At 38.5% G+C, this 19,746-nt stretch overlaps 1 protein-coding gene across 6 annotated transcripts in view; it reads left to right on the forward strand.

Moving 5' to 3' along the window:
- Nucleotides 1-19,746, forward strand: part of TPPP3 (tubulin polymerization promoting protein family member 3) — a 354,310-nt gene that overhangs the window by 183,100 nt on the left and 151,464 nt on the right. For all 6 annotated transcript variants that reach the window (XM_044081377.1, XM_044081382.1, XM_044081379.1 and 3 more), the window contains one exon: nucleotides 18,487-18,680. In XM_044081377.1, the coding sequence (XP_043937312.1) occupies nucleotides 18,493-18,680 (188 nt within the window). In that variant the 5' untranslated portion in view covers nucleotides 18,487-18,492. The remainder of the gene's footprint in view (nucleotides 1-18,486; nucleotides 18,681-19,746) is intronic.

Consider the following 19,746-nt stretch of genomic DNA (forward strand, 5'->3'; position numbering starts at 1 on the left):
ACAACAACTGCTTTGACAAGAAACATGGAGGGAAACAAATACACCTCCCAAGTATAATGTGGACATCACATCCTATAGTCAGACCAACAGGTATGTGATCCATGTCCTGGGATAGATGGTAAGTGATACATCCATCAGCATGTTGTCAGACTGCTGACTACTCCCTTGAATGTAACACAAGTACTGGGTATGTAAAGGGCATGCACATCAGAGGCCATAATATCTTAATGGTTCTCAGCCTTCATCACACCAATAACCTTGTACAATGCACTCTTCTTTGTGTATCTCTCTACACATTTTCCAGTGATGTGTAACTGAATTGTACCACCTTTGTCACAGTGTGCTGTCACACAGCTTATTGGCCATACCTAGGTAGTCCTTCCTGGGAAAATACATGACTGTCTGATGGTACAGAACACCAATAGGTTCATAGGTTCATAGATGTTTACTAGGCTAACCACCAGAAGGGCCTTTTTAAGCCTAGCCATGTATCCCAAATATCTGACAAGTTGTGATACCTTGATAAATATAAGTAGGGACTTGGGAGATGAAACATTTACAAGCAGGGGCCTGGGAGATGAACCATTTACAGGTTACCTGTGTCCACTAGAGACATAGGTGCCAAACCAAGGATGAATTTCCTATTCCCATCCAATTGTCCAAGTTGCACTTGAATTGGGGTAGGGAAGACCTCTGTTTCACATGGATGAGGAGCCTGTTCCAGAGACAAGATAGTCTCTGTGATACATATTTGTCTCTCCAGCAGGTACTATTTATATCACAGGCAAGATTTAAGGCTTCTTTCTGTGGAATATGCATAACTGTAGGTGTTTGACAATATTAATGGCATGTATGTCATTCGTGACAATGTGGATTGTGATATAGTTTTTTTATATATATATATATATATATATATATATATATATATATATATATAATAATACATATAGCATATATATATATATATATATATATATATAGCATTTTATATATATATATATATATATATATATATATACACACACACACACACACACACACACACACACACACACACACACACACACACACACACACACACACACTATATATATATATATATATATATATATATATATATATATATATATATATATATATAGTATAGCAGTCTAACACCTCCTGCAGATATTACAGTGCCAGGACAGTGTACACCCCCACAGAGTGTAGCGTATCATAATAGTTTTTCAAGTGTGTGTGTGCAGGCTCATCTCTTATCACTCCACATCACATATGTTATGTCAGATGCATGGGATTAGTGGTAGTATTATTCTGATATTATCCATGATTGTGGTTGGTAATGTTTTCCAGGATCCTTTACCTTTGCCCGCCTATATGGAGACTGCTGCTGAGAGTACACTCATATTCAGGCATAATTGTTTGCACATCTTCCCAATATGCACCCTACCTCAATTGTATGTCAGATCCCTGATAGATATCCTCTGCATTATTCATGTAAGAATGCTTATCTCACACAGACATCCATTGTTATATCACCTTGTGTGACAGTCACAGACAACACATTTTCACTGTACAGTCCGTACTGTACCTTATAGATATGTGCTTGGGGTTGCTGCTAGAACCATCTTCCAGTGACATGCCCTCCTCTGCTATACATGAGGGGTTTCACCTGTACTATTCCTTGTGTTCATTCCTACAGTTCATCTGTGTGTCCCTATTCAATACACACACTTCTCCTGAGTGATTGTTTTACATGACAGTCCATGTCCTGTCACAGATCATTAACACAGCTTCAGTACAGAATGCCAGGAATGGGATACCACAATACACTGCACTGTAGGTACACTGTCCTGTACTGTGTTTGGACCATATAATTCACATTCATACCTCTCAACTGTCCGTATATTCCCAGGATGTCCAGATGTTTTTCTTATCAAATTTGTGACTTTCTGCCGTATCACTGGGATGGTCTCTGGACTGATGTGACTCACTATTACATACATTTGACTGCATATCTCTCAATTGCCCTGATTTATGCAGAATGTCCATTTTTTTTCTCAAATTTGTGATTTTTTCCTCATAACATTTTTGTTTTCTGGCAAATCATTGGCATGTCATTGGGGAGTGAATTCAGAAACTGATGACTGATGTTTGAGTTTCAAACTTCACACTCTTCAGAAAGTTCATGCTAATGTACAACTTATTTATTCTATCAACGTTGTATGTTCAGAAGTGCAATATTAAAAACCTGTCCCTATTTTTGGACCTTTGTCCCCCCCATTATGTATATCTTTGTCCACATATCTTGCTCAAAGAGGATGACAAGTATGTTTGAATTGTACTCTATCACATGTCTATGTGACATCTATGGCTAATATATCCCTATTTCTGGTTAAATGTCCTTGCATTATGTTGGCCTTTGTAGACATAATTTATAATAACAGATTCAAAGCTATCTCTGAAGTCCTGGTAGTCATTGTGGCATTCTGCTCTGCTTTAAACAGAATTGCATCCGCATTCACTTATATGATTTTCTGTCTGGCTACACTGTTGCCAGCCATGAAACCTAAATTATGCACGCCACACGTCATCAATATACATTGCTTGCTACCGCTCACTGCGCACTGCCTCTCAAAGATGTAAACTCTATGTAGGCTCTGCATTAAACCTGCACAGAGTTTATTGAATCCTGGGGATGAGTTGTGACAGATGTAATTATTTATATAACCTGGGAGGCCACCTCTCATTTACACAGATAATTAATAATCAGTAAATGTATACACTCATACTTCCAAAGATCACAATAAGCCAACATGTGCTGAGGTTGCAAGTAAATTACTTCCCAATCATCAAAAGATCAGGACAAAAGAGCCTCAGCAGCAATACAGTAACACAAGTCCACCATATTCGCTTAAACTCAGTGAGTCGCCAGGCTGCACATTATAAACCTTCCCAGCCACAAAGTTTGCATATCCATGTAGAAATGTCCTAGCAATTGGTAACATAATTGTTAGCCACAGTAATATCACACTCAGTAGGCTTAACAAGGACTTTCCAGTACCCATATCCATGACATCATGAGGGAACTACAGATCCTTCAACAGGATAAATATGATATGAGCTGGTGGTGGCCCAGGCAGGTGTGAATATCCTGGGGCACTCATCTCAGTAATACATGAAGAGAGACATACTGAAGCTTGCTATGCAGGTATTAAATCACTTAAAACTCTGACCCTGCCTGGAATCCTACCCTCAAATGAGAATGATGCCTAGATATAAAAAGAAGGTAATAGGTTAGTAACTGTTGTCATACTGTGAGGATCAAGTAAGTGCCAGCTTGAAACAAGATGATTGTCAGCTCATCTTGCTTAACCAAGGGTGGTCTGTACCTTTTGTTCCATGGATTACACCTATTGGTCAAAAAATAGTTGCCCTCATAGTTTTTTTAAGGCAAGGTTCACATTCTAGACATTCTAGCATAACCAAAGAGCAAGCAATAAGTTCAAGTCTGGCCCACATAAAGTTTGCCCTGCTAAATGCCAGAAGTATTAATTATAAATTGCTAGAATTTGTGCATTTCCTAGAAATTTAACACATCCATATCTATGTTGTAGCAGAGACTTTGCTGTAGTGTGAAGACAACACTTAATTTTGTACCAGGTCTTAGCACCTATCATGCATTCAGACCTTTTGGAAACTGAGTGGAACAGTCAGTATTTGTTAGAAACTCAGTTATCTCTAGATAGATAATCCAGAAACGTCACACATAATTATTTAACTTCAAATTACCCTAAACAAGACAAATTATTGATTCATAGTCTGATGTACCTCACCATCCACATCCAGGGGGATCACAAAAGATTTCTAAATGCACTTATGGAACTACCCATATATAATAATAATACCTTTTGCATGAGAGCATTAAAATTTCCATTGATTTATTGGAGCAACCGTGTCATAAAGGTTGGGTACATGCAAAGATTCCTAGACCTAGTAACCAAACCACTAGGGGATCAAACTCTTCTTGACCTCTTTCTCAGTAATGTTGCACCTGCTACTGTGTCATCATTTCTTGTCAAATTTGATTACAAATTGGTAATCTTCTCTTTTAGGACATCTAACCAACAGCATAAACCAAACAGTCCAAATCAGAACCAAATATATACTGGTGATTGTAAAAATAAGCCAGATTGTTGGAATGGTAATATTAAGATCTATAACAAAAGAAAAAAGATAATTATGAATAAAAATCTGCTCACCTTAAAGATGCTTATCTAAAAAGATCAGAAAAAATCTGAAAGATGCCCTAATGCATCTCTGATTTAAAAAAATGTATTACTCTAGACCAATAATATGATTCTGTCAAAAGAGGGGAGAGTTATGTCTGTTTAATTTAGTAAACTTCTTTAAGAAAGTCAGTAAAGCTGTAGAGAGTGGACATGCACTTCATATAGCATACCTGGATCTGACCAAAGCCTTTGACATTTACCCATGCTGGAACTGTAAGTATGTTTATAGGACTAAATGTAAACCCTTACATTGTAAGATGAATTGCAAGCTGTCTGACACATAGCTTGTAAAACAAAACTGTGACTAGCAGCATTCCTCATCTCTCATAACAGGACTTCTTCTGTTTGTTATCTATTTCTGAAGATATTAAAACAGCTAAGCCAGATATTTGACTACCTAAGTTTGCCAATGACTGCAATCTGGATATTGCCTTTTGCTCAGCATATGATACTGTAGTTACTACAATAAGGACTACACCATACAAATCAGTGGTGAATTAGAAATTGACTTAAATTAAATGTAAAGAACTGCACTATTGTCACATATGGTAAACAAATCTTGATAACAGCTTACACTACAGGCAGCTTCACATTACAGCTAGATCTCTCAGTACCTTGGTAGACAACTCTCTAACCTTTAGCCACCTTGTAGCCACAGTAGGAAGGAGATCCTTCTATCTTGCCCAATTAATAACTAAAAGCATTTCTTTCTGCTCAGAATAAGTTATCATTTCTCTTTATTCAGCCATGAGGCAAAGAATTATGGAGTATAAAATTTCCTTTTAGTGTGCATCTTTCCAAACAAATCATAAAGCTAGAAAGACCCCACAGGTTTTGGGTCAAAACAGATCACCAAGCGTAAAGACCCTCAGCTACTAAGACAAGGTCTAAGCTCTCTTCCTATAGCCTGTCAGTTATAGACTCCTGCAAGATGATTTATATCTAGCCTTATATGCTGATAAGGTCACAGCCTTCCTTGATCTCCTATACCTCCACAAAACACCTGACTTCACAAACACAAACAACTGGAATCTCCATCAACATGTAAATAAGACATCCTGGACAGATGGAGTAGTCAGTGGACAGATGCATTAATCAGTGCTTCCCAGTCTCTGGAATGTTATCCTAATACATGTAAACAGAGTGATACCATCACTTTCCTAAAGACAAACCTTGATGATTGCATGGGTGCCCATAAAATTCATCCTGGGCCTGACTTGTTTTGCCCTCTTGCAGGCAAGAGGTGCCATATGAGTAGGAGAACTGGCAAGTTGATTATCATCTGTGGACCTGGTCTGCTTTGTAAACCCGGTGACTATCTGAATGAATCTGTAAATCTTTGAAAGGTAGCTTGGGCTCTACATGGGCTAAATGGTGGCATTGTACACTGAAAAAAGACGATCAGTGGTTCTTTTTTTTCAAAGGAGGAATGTGATGCCTGCCAATGTCCGTTAGTCAAGTCTAGCATCTTGTATTTCCTAGGTCTTCTATCAGTTCATCATTTCTTTGTGTGGGGTAACTAATCAAACACTGGAATGCTATTTAGTTTTGTAAAGTTGCTACATAATCTGATACTTTCATCACGCTTAGGCATGAATGCTGTGAGGCTGCTCCATTCATGTGTGATTCTTGTGAGCTTCTCTTAATTGTTTCTGTGACTCTGGTACTCTGTTGTTCACTCCAAGTGTTTTGTCTTTAGTACATTTTGTCTGTTGTGCTCTCAGACCTGCTAGGAGAACTATCCTTTGTTTATTCTAAACATTCTCTCATTTCCTGTTTTGTACCTTTAGCAAGCATTATTTTAACTGTACTTCAGGTACATATTCTCTGATATCTTCTGTGTAAATTTCAGCTTGAAAACTAAACAAGGAATGTTCTATTTCTTTTTATGTCTTCTGTACATAAATGTGAAGGATTTGCTGTTTCTCTTTCCTAGCCGTCTATTGTTGTAGTTCACCTCATTTAACCTTTCAATGATCCCAAAGAAGCTTTGCCACTCATATCTCTCAACCTCTTAAAACAAGAAATCTAAATAAAGCCATAAATAACAGGGGGACGGGGGACGGACAAAAGCCCAAAAATAGGGACACTTTTTAAATATTGCTCTTACAAACCTAGAAAGTTGATAGAATAACAGGTTTTGCATTAGCATGGATTTTTGAAGGATATGAAGTCTGAAACTCAAATGTCTGCCATTATTTTCTGATTTCAGTTCTCAATGATTTGCCAATGATTTGGCAGAAAACCAAAATTTTATGAGAAACAGACCAAAAATATGAGGCAAAAACCTGGACATTCTGCGAAAATCTGTACAGTTGAATTGTATGTAATGCCACTTAAATTAACTTTGTGCTTTATGGAGAATACCTGATTCTCTGGGTTAAATCATCAAAGTCTTGCATTCTTATTATAAACATATTATTGTATCTCCTGGGCTTTCTGCATGCTGTCCTTTACTATGGGCATAACCAGCTGTTGTCTATCCTGTAAACTAGCATCATGCTCTATGACACTTTTTGTCAAGCAGACCCTTGGATATCTGTTCAAATGGGATAGAGCCTGTTAGATGCAGCATTGCCCTCATAGTGGTACAGCTTCTTGAAGTTTTGTAGCACACTTGATTATTATTAGTATGTTCTGATACCAATTGTTCGGATACACTAATACCTCCCACCATGTCCATAGCAATGCATTCAATGTCACATCTAACAAGCATTCAAAATAATGGACTCCTATGCTGAGGGTGGGCTGCCATTTTCTGAATTCAGGACAAAAAGTACATATATTTTCAATTGTTTCATTATACTTGGTGAATACAATCTGGCTAACACTCTTGCCTTAGTTTTGTTCATTCCCAGGTGACCTTCTAATACTGATTATGCACTAATTTAATTTCTAGTTTCCTATAAGGTTTACCACTAAATTTATACAGACTTTCTTTTCAAATTTTATTTTAAAGAAGAGATTATCTTGTATCTCAAAATAAGGGTAAGATGCAATTGGAACATCTTTTTTAGTATTATTCATATGCAAAATGTAAGAGCTAAAAGCGACTATGGAAATGTAAGGTCAGAATTCTTAAGATCCACACAGATCAGTAGCCTAGTAAGTACCTATGAACTATATACCAACAACTATGTCACCGCAACCTCCTTTTATGTGTTACCATGATCTGGGTTCATTCTCAAGTCAGCCTCAATGTTGATTCCCTTAGGTGTCCTCTATCTGTTGCATGTAGCAAAGTTCTTTATTTAATTTGTTTTATTGAGTCTTTCATATTACCTCTTTGAAACCTTCAGGGGACTCATTCAGTCTTTCAACAAATTTAAATTACCTATGTTTCTGAACGTTGCATTCCTGGGCATGCATATAGACTCTAGTACGTGGGTGAATATTGCTTATTGTTTGCATGTAGTCAGACTGTAGCTTCAGTACTGTAAATCACTACCATGTCTTATATAAATTGCCAACTTATGTGTAATTCTAAACTAATGTTATTTAACAGCATGTGACTGGTATGTTGTCAGTAATAGCATTTTGTCACTTTTTCATTCCAGCTGTGATAGCTAGAAACAAAGCACTGTAGAAAAACATGGTTTCAGAGCAGGACAGAATGTTCTAGTGGCACTGTATATGGTATCCATTCTTTCTCCCATCTGTTCAGGTAGAAGGCTCATATTCAAAAGCTATGAGCAATGAAACAAAGTCATTCTAGGAATTTTAAACAAAGTCAAGTATCATGTAATGTAAAAATTAAAAAAAGGTAATTTCTCTGGGTATGCCTTTGTTCATCTTTTGAATGAGAAATTACATGTCTGAATTTTCTTATGCAAATTTTTTTTTAATACTTGTTCAAATGCTGTTTGGCAACATGCTCTGTATAGCAAGCTGTTAAGTGGAAAAATATGATATCATAGTAAAATAGTATTAAAAAAAGCTTATGAGAAGTTTGATAAAGTTTACCTTGCCTCTTAGAAAAACACACAAGATTGGATCTGTTGAGTGACTGGTATAGCAAGAAAAGGTCTGGATGTTTAATTTGGAAGTAATATAAAAAATGCAGTTTACAAAGCAGTGCAATATGAGCTAGAGGCAAATGCTGAATGTAAAAGGAGTATTCTGTTGTAAAATACAGTATGAAAAAACTTTATATAATGTCTTGTTCCTTCATATATGCAAAGCTATGTCATATTAAAGAAATGTGGAAGTGGTTTAGCAGAAATGTCTTGGTTTTCCTTTTTATTATTTCTGACTTGATCTTTTTAATATTGAAGCTTTGCTAATCTTAGTACTAATATACTGTGACTCTTTCATTTCACTGTAGAGAAAATGTCTAACAGCTAGTAATATCTTTAATGGAAGGAAAGGTTTTGATTAGTTTTCATTGCTTGTTGCTGAATGTGGTGTCGCTCTAATTAAGTCACTTAAATAGAGCAAATCTGTGCACATAACAGCAATAGCAGGTCATTGTGCATCATGGATCTCGATTTATTGATCAAAGTCTTTGGGAATATATTTTTATTACAACTACAAATGTCTTTAAAGACTTGTTTTTTTAATTGTTCTCTTAAAATGCCTTTTTATGAGCAAGAGATACCATTATTGCCCCTGGTATTAGTTCCTAGACTAATATAAAAAATGTTCATCTGCTTGACAAAAATTAATTAGGGGTCATCTGGAGACTTTAAACTTGCAAAGGAGGCCATTTTATCCCAGTAGACTGTCTTTTCTTTGGGAGGGTGGTGGTCCCTGTAAAATATCTACATATAGTAGTGGGTCTTCTTCATTAAGGAAGGCCATTTGTAACATTAAGCAATACAAGCATATAGATATTAGTAATAGTTCTTTTGACTAAAGTACTGGAAAACAGAGCTTGAAATCTGTTTATTGATACCTCAAACATTCTATGGATTACAGTCAGATGTACAATATTATTGTGTAAAACATAGAAAGAAATAAAAATAATTAAGTTAGTGTACATAATTACATGAACATGTATTGCAGAATATATACTGGGATATCATTCTCTGTTTCTTACAAAGGAGATGCTAGGGTTAATAGATCTTTTCTGCTAGAAAAAACATGGCAAATAGGGACAGTTGTAATCTTATTGCAGTAACACAGTGTAGTATATAATTTCTTTATAGCATGACTGAAGTGTATATAGACTTTTTATAAACTGATAGTAAGACAACCCCTCAAGGATCACCACTAGGTGTTTCCCCAGAGACTCCTTGAGACAAACCTAATCTTTTTTTTAAAACAAGAAACGTCTTTATTATCTTGTAAAATGAAGGACAGTATTTGCTCAGTAATGCAATTGCTCACATCTAAAATTAGTGAAACATAAAGTGTATTTTAAAAGGCAATTTTGGAAGGGGCACTGTCTTCTTATACATATTAACATATAGATCACACGTACTTGGATAAAGAGCAAAATGTGGCTTAAAGTATATTTTTCCATTCCATTTATTGTCCCTGTTATTGTGATATCACTCCATAAACTAATACTACAAACAATTAGAAAACTTCTATTTGAGCATAAGAAGCCTAGGAAAATAAAACATGAGAAAAAAGACAAATGGGCAACAGATCTCAAGGAATCATCTTACTGAGACTTAAACAAAAACTGTACTATGTCACCTGTTATTCCTTAGCTTTATCTGCAAAATGTGACAATTTATGAAATGCAGCACCTTCCCCAGGAGACAGGCAATCCTGCTCTGTGTTATTGCAGAAAGAACTGTCCTTCTGTTTATTCAGTTTTTCATGAATATCCTGTAGTCTTGTAATTATAATTTGCACTAAATTAGAGTACTAAAGGACTATTATATGGTGACAGGATTTTGATGGGAAATAGTACTAGCTCACTTCAAATTGGCGACAAGGATAAGAGGCATATGAGAGTGTAACTTGATGAAAGACTTAATTCTAGTTTTCAGACGGGCACTTTGGTTTCAAAACTAAACAGGAAATATTACTCCTGCACAGAAACAGGAAGTTCTTTACTGACCAGTATATAAGTAGAAGACTCATTCACTTTTGCAGAATATGCGTGTGTGAGGGACAGTTATTATAAATAATTTGCTTTGTTCATCCATAATTTCCACACATCCTTGTTTTCTAGTAATTTCAATTTTTTTTATATTCTTGATGCTAAAGTTGCAAGTAGTTTTGACAAACAGAAGTGATTATGGTATGTTTTCTGATGTTTTAGTTTCATTGCCTAGTCAGGTTTTCCTCCATGTCCATACACATATAATTATTTAATGGTAGGTATTGGTCAATAATCTACAGCCACAACATGATGCCATTGTAGGTATTAGTCAAATATGGTTTACCTCTAAAATGGTGATCTCAACATGATCGATCACACTTCTGCGAACTCCGAAATGCGAACGTCCCAAATGCCGAAAACCATATATGCAAATGGCTAAATCTCGCACTCTTTTGACCCAAGGTAGCACTGGTGTGGAGGTGGCGTGGCCGGAAACATCGAAATTCGACATTAATTCGATATTTAAGATGTGTTGCAGATTTGAATTTGCGGAAAACGTGTCGACGAAGTGGTAGGTCGATCATATGTGAGCGACGATATAAAGGTAAACCGGCAAATATATATATATGCATCAGCAAGACATATGGGGTAAGCAAAACCAACTTAGTTCTTTAGAAAAGTTGATACTTGCTAATTTTCAGTATAAGGTGTCACCTGCAAGCCATAGCTGACAACCTGTATTCCAGAACAAAATTCTCCCCTTTTGCAGTAAGCATGGAAATGTAGCAGCCTCTCCACCAATGCTTGGTAGAGAAGCATAGAGGGCTTAGTCTTTCATGGTGTCATGGCAGGAGTTTTAAGCTCCATGCAAAACTATCAATGCACCCTTCTTAACAACAGAAAAAAGCTACAAAAATAATACACTTTCAGCATCTAAAATCTGTCATTTGGTAAAGTATATGTCAACAAGGTTACGTCTAACTCTAGAGATTTGTTGTCCTGATCCCCTTCAATAAACACATCACACCAGATGATATTTGACTACCTTTATTAAATTTCCATAACATAGCTTTGTTCATCCAGTTCATTAATTACAAATCTTCATAATATAATTGATTCTAAACACAGCATAACATCCTTGTAATGTTAATCAGGACAGCGCACCTACTCACCCTGCGCTGGTATGCAGCATCCATATCTCTCCTCACTTACTTTACTTATGAAGCACCATCCTTGCAATGTTAATCAGGGCAGCATACCTACTTACCCTGCCCAACAAGCAGGGTCCATACCTCTGCTCACTTACTTTACTTATGAAGCAGCATCCCATCTCACTTCAGACACCATTCCTTGAATTACCTTCCACCAAATAAGCAACATCCTTACCTCAGCTTGCTTATCTATTCCGCAAGCTTCCTCCAACTACTCATTTTCCTTTCCCGAGCTCCTTGACTTGAACATCCAGACACCAGAGGGGGAACAGAAGAGGGCAAGCCTATCCCTCTTCTCCACCTACCCCCACTGATAAATAACCCTAATCCCCCCAGCCCACCAACGAAAAAAGGGAGGGTGGGTGGGTAGCAAGTTCACACCAAAATGTAATTGCTTACCCAGCTACACTAGACTAAACCTCTTAAGCCCCTCCCCATCTTTATCTCATTTCCTCCCAACCATCCCTGCCACCACTTAACCCTTTCACATCCCCAACACACTTAACTCCCCTTAATATCAACCTAACCCCCCCCCCATGAAGATATCCCGGGACAACTTGGTTTGTTGCCAAACTTCATTTGTCCTGGTCCCCTTCAATAAACACATCACACCAAATGACATTTGACGACCTTTGTTAAATTTCCATAACATAGCTTTGTTTACCAATTCATTAATTACAACTGTTCATAATATAATTGATTCGAAACGCAGCATGACATCCTTGTAATGTTAATCAGGGCAGCGTACCTACTCACCCAGCACCGGTAAGCAGCATCCATACCTGTGCTCACTTACTTTACTTATGAAGCACCATCCTTGCAATGTTAATCAGGGCAGCATACCTACTCACTCTGCCCAACAAGCAGGGTCCATACCTCTGCTCGTTTACTTTACTTATGAAGCAGAGTCCCATCTCACTTCAGATACCATTCCTTGAATTACCTTCCACCAAATAAGCAGCATCCTTACCTCAGCTTGCTTGTCTACTCAGCAAGCTTCCTCCAGCTGCTCATTTTCCTTTTCCCCAGATCCTTGAAATGAACATCCAGACACCAGAGGGGGAACAGAAGAGGGCAAGCCTATCCCTCTTCTCCACCAACCAGCCTGACCAGACTGTTCCCCCTCCTTTCTACCCCAATTGTTCAACCCACTACTTCTCATAAAGGGAAGGGTCAAGCCAAACATCATTCGGTGCACCCATAGGTTCATAGGTTCATAGGCTGGTACTGGGCTATTGGCCCTAGGGCCTATGCAAGCCAAACCATAACAATTTCCTGGATATTTCTTCCCACAATATTTACTTCTCTGGACCCCTGTCTAGCAGGGCGACTGACATGATCCCCGTGGTGAATTTCCCATCTCCCATCCAATCATCAAGGTTCCTTTTGAAGAGGGCCAATGAGGCGCTCTGCTTGACATGTATGGGCAGTCTATTCCAGAGTATGGGGAGTCTCTGGGTCAGGAACCTATACCTCCAGCATGTTTTGTTCATTCTGATGACAAGGTTTAGATCCCTGGAGCATGTGGCTCATCTGCAAAGCACCTTAGAATCCTGTCACAAACCCACCTTACCATATCATCACTGAAACACACCCTAATGAAACTAAATAAAGTAGGATTACCGTGACCTCACTGTACCACTGGAACATCCACATCAAGAGAATACATGCCCTTTTAGCCCACTTCCTTCCAAGCTGAAATCATGGCTCAACCTGAACGGATTGACAACCTATAACCACAGCAAAACCACAAGCTATAACCCCTTGAACTCAAATCGCCACCCAGTCAAAACAACCAGTATCAAGTCTCACACCCTGGACCCTGTCAACTGTAGCCTATCACCTTAGCCCGCCAACTACCCAATTCTGGCTGTGCAAAAACTCAATTACCGTAGGTAAAGTTTAACTCCAAAATTTTAATGTCCTAACCTTAGATGGCAGAAAACCAGCACCCCATGACCCAATTCCTGAAAATACACCTATGCTCAGCAATAAAGTACTCTATGTGCCCAGCCATAAACACCCCCAATTCACTCATTATCAAACCATGCTTAACACCTGTTTGTCCCTGGCCTTTCTCCTCGAAAGCTCTATTTCCTTATGTTACCTATACCACTAGTAAGTAATTAAGATCTGTGCTACCGCTGCCTTATCCTGCAACCAAGCTTCCTTTAAACCTTCTAACTCCCCTGTAACAATGCACCCAGTTTCTAAAACTACCCCAACACAGCCACCTACCTACCATGCTTCCTAAAACCCTATCAATAAAATTCTCCCAAACCTCAAGTGAAATAATCCTTGTGCTATTCTGTAAAACATTCACCTGGTATGTAACATTAACACTACCTACTCAAGGGACAAATTTGTCACCCCAAAGATACCATCCATTAGGAACAAACTCCAGCATCCCATCACACACTTCATTAGCCCTTCCCCCACATACAGTACAAACAACTAGATGAGTGACTACAACCACAACAGGTTTCCAAGAAAGCAAGGATTAAACTTCACCGGCTTGTAAAATCCATAGGGCTGTAGCCTAATAAGTTCCTGTGCTCCTATAAGTGTCATGACTCTACTCATCCCATGGGATCCCCACACTCCCCATAAACCATCCCTAACAGTTTTTCCCCTTGGCCCCCCTACCTACCTCTTCCTTACTTGCCTCCTATATCAACACAATAATCAGCTCCCGCTAATTAAACACAGAGCTCTAACATGCCTTATCAAGGTGATTACTCAGACCCTCCGTGTGCCCCATTCCAGTGGCAAGAACACCCATCCTATCAAAACCTCACCTTTCAAATCCCCTTTTCAAGCCACTGCTTGATGCCTTCTGCACTTCAGCAATTTCTGTCATTAACTGCTGCCCCTTGTGTCTCCCATGTGTAACCTCCTCGCTTGCCACTGCTTCCATCATCTGCAAATTCACTGTGTATCTCCCCAGCTGGTACTCAGCACACCACCGTCTACAAAGAAAAGGACAAAAGTAAACCCTCTAATATGTAACGAGAAGGCTCCACCTTATACCCACCTGTTCCCAATTACAGCCACAGCGCTCCAAGACCCCATCTGCAAGAAAGAAAAGACATGTAAATCATCCAAAATACATACGCATTCCAAGATATCTTCAAGGACAACTTATCCTGCCAACTCGAGAAGGAATGTACCACTGCCACTCACATCTATGGCAAAACAGCCATAACTACAGCTATGCTTCCAATGACCATATCAAATACCCAAGATAAATTTAACTACCAGACAAGTATGTTAAAACTAAACCCCACACATGAAGGGACCTATCAATATCCACAACCTGTATAACCTTGCGATTCCAGACCATATCAGTTAGCGCCCTGTATACACCAAACTAACTTATATTGTAACACTATCTGCCTAGCTCTTAACCTTCCATCTCCAAATGAGGTACACTAACCAACATAATATGAAACAAATGGACACAATGCAGCAAACCTAATAGCTGACTAGCATCTTTACAAAATGCCATCAGGTAGTATTTTAAATATTCTTCTTACAAACTTAAAATGTTGATAGAACAGGTTGCGGTGCCATGGATATTCAGAATGGTATGAAGTCCGCAACTCATTATTTCTGACCACAGTCTTAAGACTTTACTATAACTTGTCAGAAGGCACCATTCTAAGGAAAGAAGAGGGGGGGAGCAGAGCAGGAACTCAGTGTCTGTCTGCTATCTACATTTAACATTTAACTAATTACATTTCTTAACTGCCTATTCCTACTTAAACTATATTCCCCACATCATACCATTACTTACTAACTTCAGCCCCAGTGTCAGTCTTTATCCTTCCTTGTGTCTGTATTTTCTAACTTCAGCCTTTAATGATTTGCCACTAATTTGTCAGAAAGCCACAATTTTATGACAACGGACCAAATCTATAAGGCAAAATACTGTACAGTTGACAGGTATACCACACCACATGTCATTCTGGTGACTACAAGTAAGTTACTTTACTGTGGAATTATGCAGACTAAAATGAGATTAAATATAGTTCCATATGAGTAAAGGATCCTCTAATATTGCTGTGCAAAGCATTACTTTGATTTTGTTCCATTGACTTACATCTAAGTATTAGCATAGGGGAAAACAGCACAGCAGTAATAGCTATACCTAATCAACTCATTATCCACACCTTTGTTCTTCCTTGTTAAAGCTACTTAAACTAATGTAAGATATCAGAAAATGGCTACAGGGTGCAATACCAGAAATACTCCTGCTCTTCAAGTGGACTAATGCAATAAGAAATCATTTATTAATATGTTCAAATTATATTGATAGTCATTATTGCTGTCTTGATAACAAAAATTGTTCAGAAACTATATCAACCCACACTTTGACAATTTTAGCTTTCAAACGTTATAGTACTGTAAAAAGAATTCCCGCATTTTACAGCAGAATGTGTACTAACAAGGGAAGAAATCATCCAGAAAAGAAATGCACACCAAGTTATTCAATATCTACAGAACTGCTGAGATTAGAAGCCACAGGGCACAGCCACCCAACACAGTGCAGCCCATGTTCTCAATAGCAACCCCAAAAACAAATGCTATTACACTGACTGCCATGAGAAAAGACTTCCAAATGACGAAGAAGGCAATCACCAATGAACTAGCAAGTCAAATAGAAATGACCAACCCCCCCTCAACATGGACCACCAAAGAGAACACCGTAAGCAAGCCAGTGACTGTCCACCAAGGAAAGAGGGAAGGAAGGAAACGCAACAAGAAACTTTCAGCACCAGCCAAGCATGTAGTGTCCATGTATCAGTGGACCCCAGCATCGTCTGAATGCTTTGCATTTTAAACACAACAGAGCTCTTAAACACTGTTTTCAGGCAAGAGATTCAATAAGCCACATGCATGCACTGCACACAAACCCAAACACAAAAGCATGTCCCCAACCCTGTATTTGGCTGCCCAGCAAACCAATGAGAAAGTTGCCTGAACAACACATCCCACTTTGGTATGAATCTTCAGAAGCATATGAAGTCCAATACCAAAATTTCTGCAGCTTCCAACTCAACTACAAACAATGGGTGTCACCTATGCAAGGGCCTCAAGGACTCTCCACCAATTCATCTGTGAACAAACCCTGCACGGCCTGCTCCATCCCAACAAAGGGGCCAAAATATGAGGCAAACATCGAAACATTTACAAAACCAAAGAGGACCATACAAAGCTGAGGATCAGCACCACACTGCGCATGCACAGCGCAACCTCCAGCATAATGTTTAGATTGCTAATGCCATGCCCATGAACACAACAACTGCACCGTATCTCATCCACGACAAAAGGCAAGATTGCCAGCAATCCCAGTCAACACCACAACAGTGCCAACAAGGACCACCCCAGACAACCTCCGGATGCGAGTTCCCAAGCCCGGTCCCTTGACAACAAAAACAACCTTCCTTTATTTTTTCTGCTCCAAGTGTAAAACAGACCTGCCTGCAATACACACAGGCCCCTCTGCTGACCGAACACAAAGACATGCTGCAACCCCCAGTAGATCTGCGCTGCATCCATGCACTCCATTGTTTGCTCAAGCCACCCACACTAGATGTGCAAAAAGAAATAGCCAAAACACTTTGCTCCATCGCAACAGCACACCCGCTCCCCTGAGTACCCTTTTGCATGGTGCACTGTGCCATCCACTCTACCCACTGTCCCGCCTCTGCTCCTCCACACCTCAGAAAAGCTACATTCTTCTCCATCACCAATGGCAAGCCACAGCTACATGGGGCAGAACACACAGCTGTCAACCAGCCAAGCTCACAGCAATATATTCTTCCCCTCACAATGGACAGAAGGAGTGCCTCACGCAGCCAAGCAACTCCCAGGCTACACAGCAGAAATCAGAAAACCATAATGTAATTCCATTTTGCTGCTGGATGAATTTGTGCATTACACACATTGTGGATATAGCACAGCTGAGGGACCTGCTGGTCATGACATGCATGCATGGCAATGGCCACACTGACCAGCCTAAAGCCAGTGAAAATCATTTGCAACTTCACTGAGGCCAATACCTCAAGTTAAGCATGGCCCACCAACCCCCCCAATGAATCCTAAACCAAGCTACAGCCACAAAGCTACCACCACTGACATGCCAAGACCCCCCTCGCAAAATCCAGAATGACATCACCAATTCAAAGCCTCTTCTTCTTTCCTTTTTTTTTTTTTTTTTTTTTTTTAATACCAAGAGAAGCCCCAAGTAGACCGAGCATGCACACTGTCCCCATCATCACAAAGGGGCACAACAAGCCCACGAAACTCTCACTACATGTAACATATTGGCTGTGCAATGGATCCACACAATGTATGTGAAATGTACGCAGAAATGACCATTCCCAAACCTGTGCATTAGCCCTATGCTGGTCCTGAATCCAAAAGACTTGCTATTGGCAAAAGTGACTTACTGCCAGTGTAAGTCAGCTTCATAGATAGGCCTTGCACTTACACCAAGAGCAAGTCTTTTGGAATCTGCCCCAGTGTGCCCCATGCCTCTGCATCTCATCCATGACAATGTCAACATTAATTTATTTTTAAATACTGGAACATTCAGTAAATTCTACCAATTTGTATAAAAGATTGCAAGTAATGTGATTCTAAAAAATCTGTGTAACAATACTGTAGATAATGAAAACTGAAATTATTATTGTTTGTTTTATTTCTGTTTTATTGCTTGGGTTGTCCAAATGTGTTGTGACAAGTTTTCAGTGGAGTTCAGAATCATTGCTTAAATAAAAAACATTGTTATTTCTGATTATGTAATCTATTTATTGGTAAACAGCCTTGCACATAAATGCCTTTTGCATTTCATAAACTTAACTAGCGCTGTCAAAAACATTTCAGAAGCAGAATTTGTATGATAGAACATCCCTGTATATGGAATTTCACATCATATGTTCATTTGAAGTTCATTTATGTTATTTCTGATTATGTTGTGCAGTTTAAAATGGCAGAAGGTTCAGAAGTGGACTCTTTACTGGAGGCTTTCAGAAAATTCGCAATTCATGGAGATACAAAGGCAACTGGCAAAGAAATGAATGGGAAGAATTTTGTAAAACTGTGTAAAGACTGTAGAATCATTGACGGCAAAAACGTCACCAGCACTGATGTAGACATTGTATTTACCAAAGTAAAGTAAGTATGAGCACTTGTAAAACTCTTCTAAAATTGTCTCAGTACGATATCACCAGCACTGATGTAGACATTGTATTTACCAAAGTAAAGTAAGTATGAGCACTTGTAAAAGTCTTCTAAAATTGTCTCAGTATGATAAGTCATGTTTTGATTGTAAGTGCTGTGTTGGTGAAAATTGTCATAAAAGAGCACAACATTTGCACCCATTGTACATTCAGCACATAATGTGGCTCTAAGTAACTATATTGCTAATCCCAATGGAAGGTCACAGTACCATTAATAAACTAATTGAATTGTGGAAGGTAAGGAAATTTGGTGGTAGATTTTGTGATTTTTAGAGTCAAAATATAATTTTTATTTTACTTTTATGCCTCAGGCAATATCCCTATCACTTTACCGAAGTACAATAATTGAGCACAGTTTTGAAGGAAAACAATACTACTTTTAACCAATAATTATAGCAATACTGTTATTAACCAATAAGTATAGCAGACTGTTCTTTCATGGAGGCAAAGCTTCTTCTTATAAATACATATCTTTATTATAATAATCCACAGGGTTGTTACAGCACAAAGGTAAGGAGGGGGGGGTTCCTCTTCACAGCAATATCTAGAAAAAAATCTGATTTTTTGACTAAATGGTTCAAAATGAGAGTTTGCACATGTTTTTTTTATAGTCTGTACAACTCCTACTTCTTCGGTAACATTTGAGTTTCCAAAAGGAAAAAAAAATCAGACAAGAATGTTTCACTTTAGACATATAAAATACACAGAATCCTAGGTTTCTGATTTCAGTTAGGGCCACATAGAATAATGCAATGCGTCACATATTAGATACGTTGTCAAAGTCTACATAATGAAAAATATATACTAACCCATTGTTCTCATACAGATGGTCTTATGCCTGTCTCATTTACTCTTACATTCATTCACTATTGTAAGCCAACTTCTAGTATAGAAATGCTGATACAATCATCCTTCACCCTTTTTGTGAAGTAATGCTTCCAAGTTTATCTCTAGAGTTACTTACATACTTTTTTGTTCTCAAAGATCTATTTAAAAAAAGT

The sequence above is a fragment of the Protopterus annectens genome, chromosome 8.part0, assembly GCF_019279795.1.
Source record: "Protopterus annectens isolate FY-2018-M chromosome 8.part0, PAN1.0, whole genome shotgun sequence".
Lineage (NCBI taxonomy): Eukaryota > Metazoa > Chordata > Ceratodontiformes > Protopteridae > Protopterus > Protopterus annectens.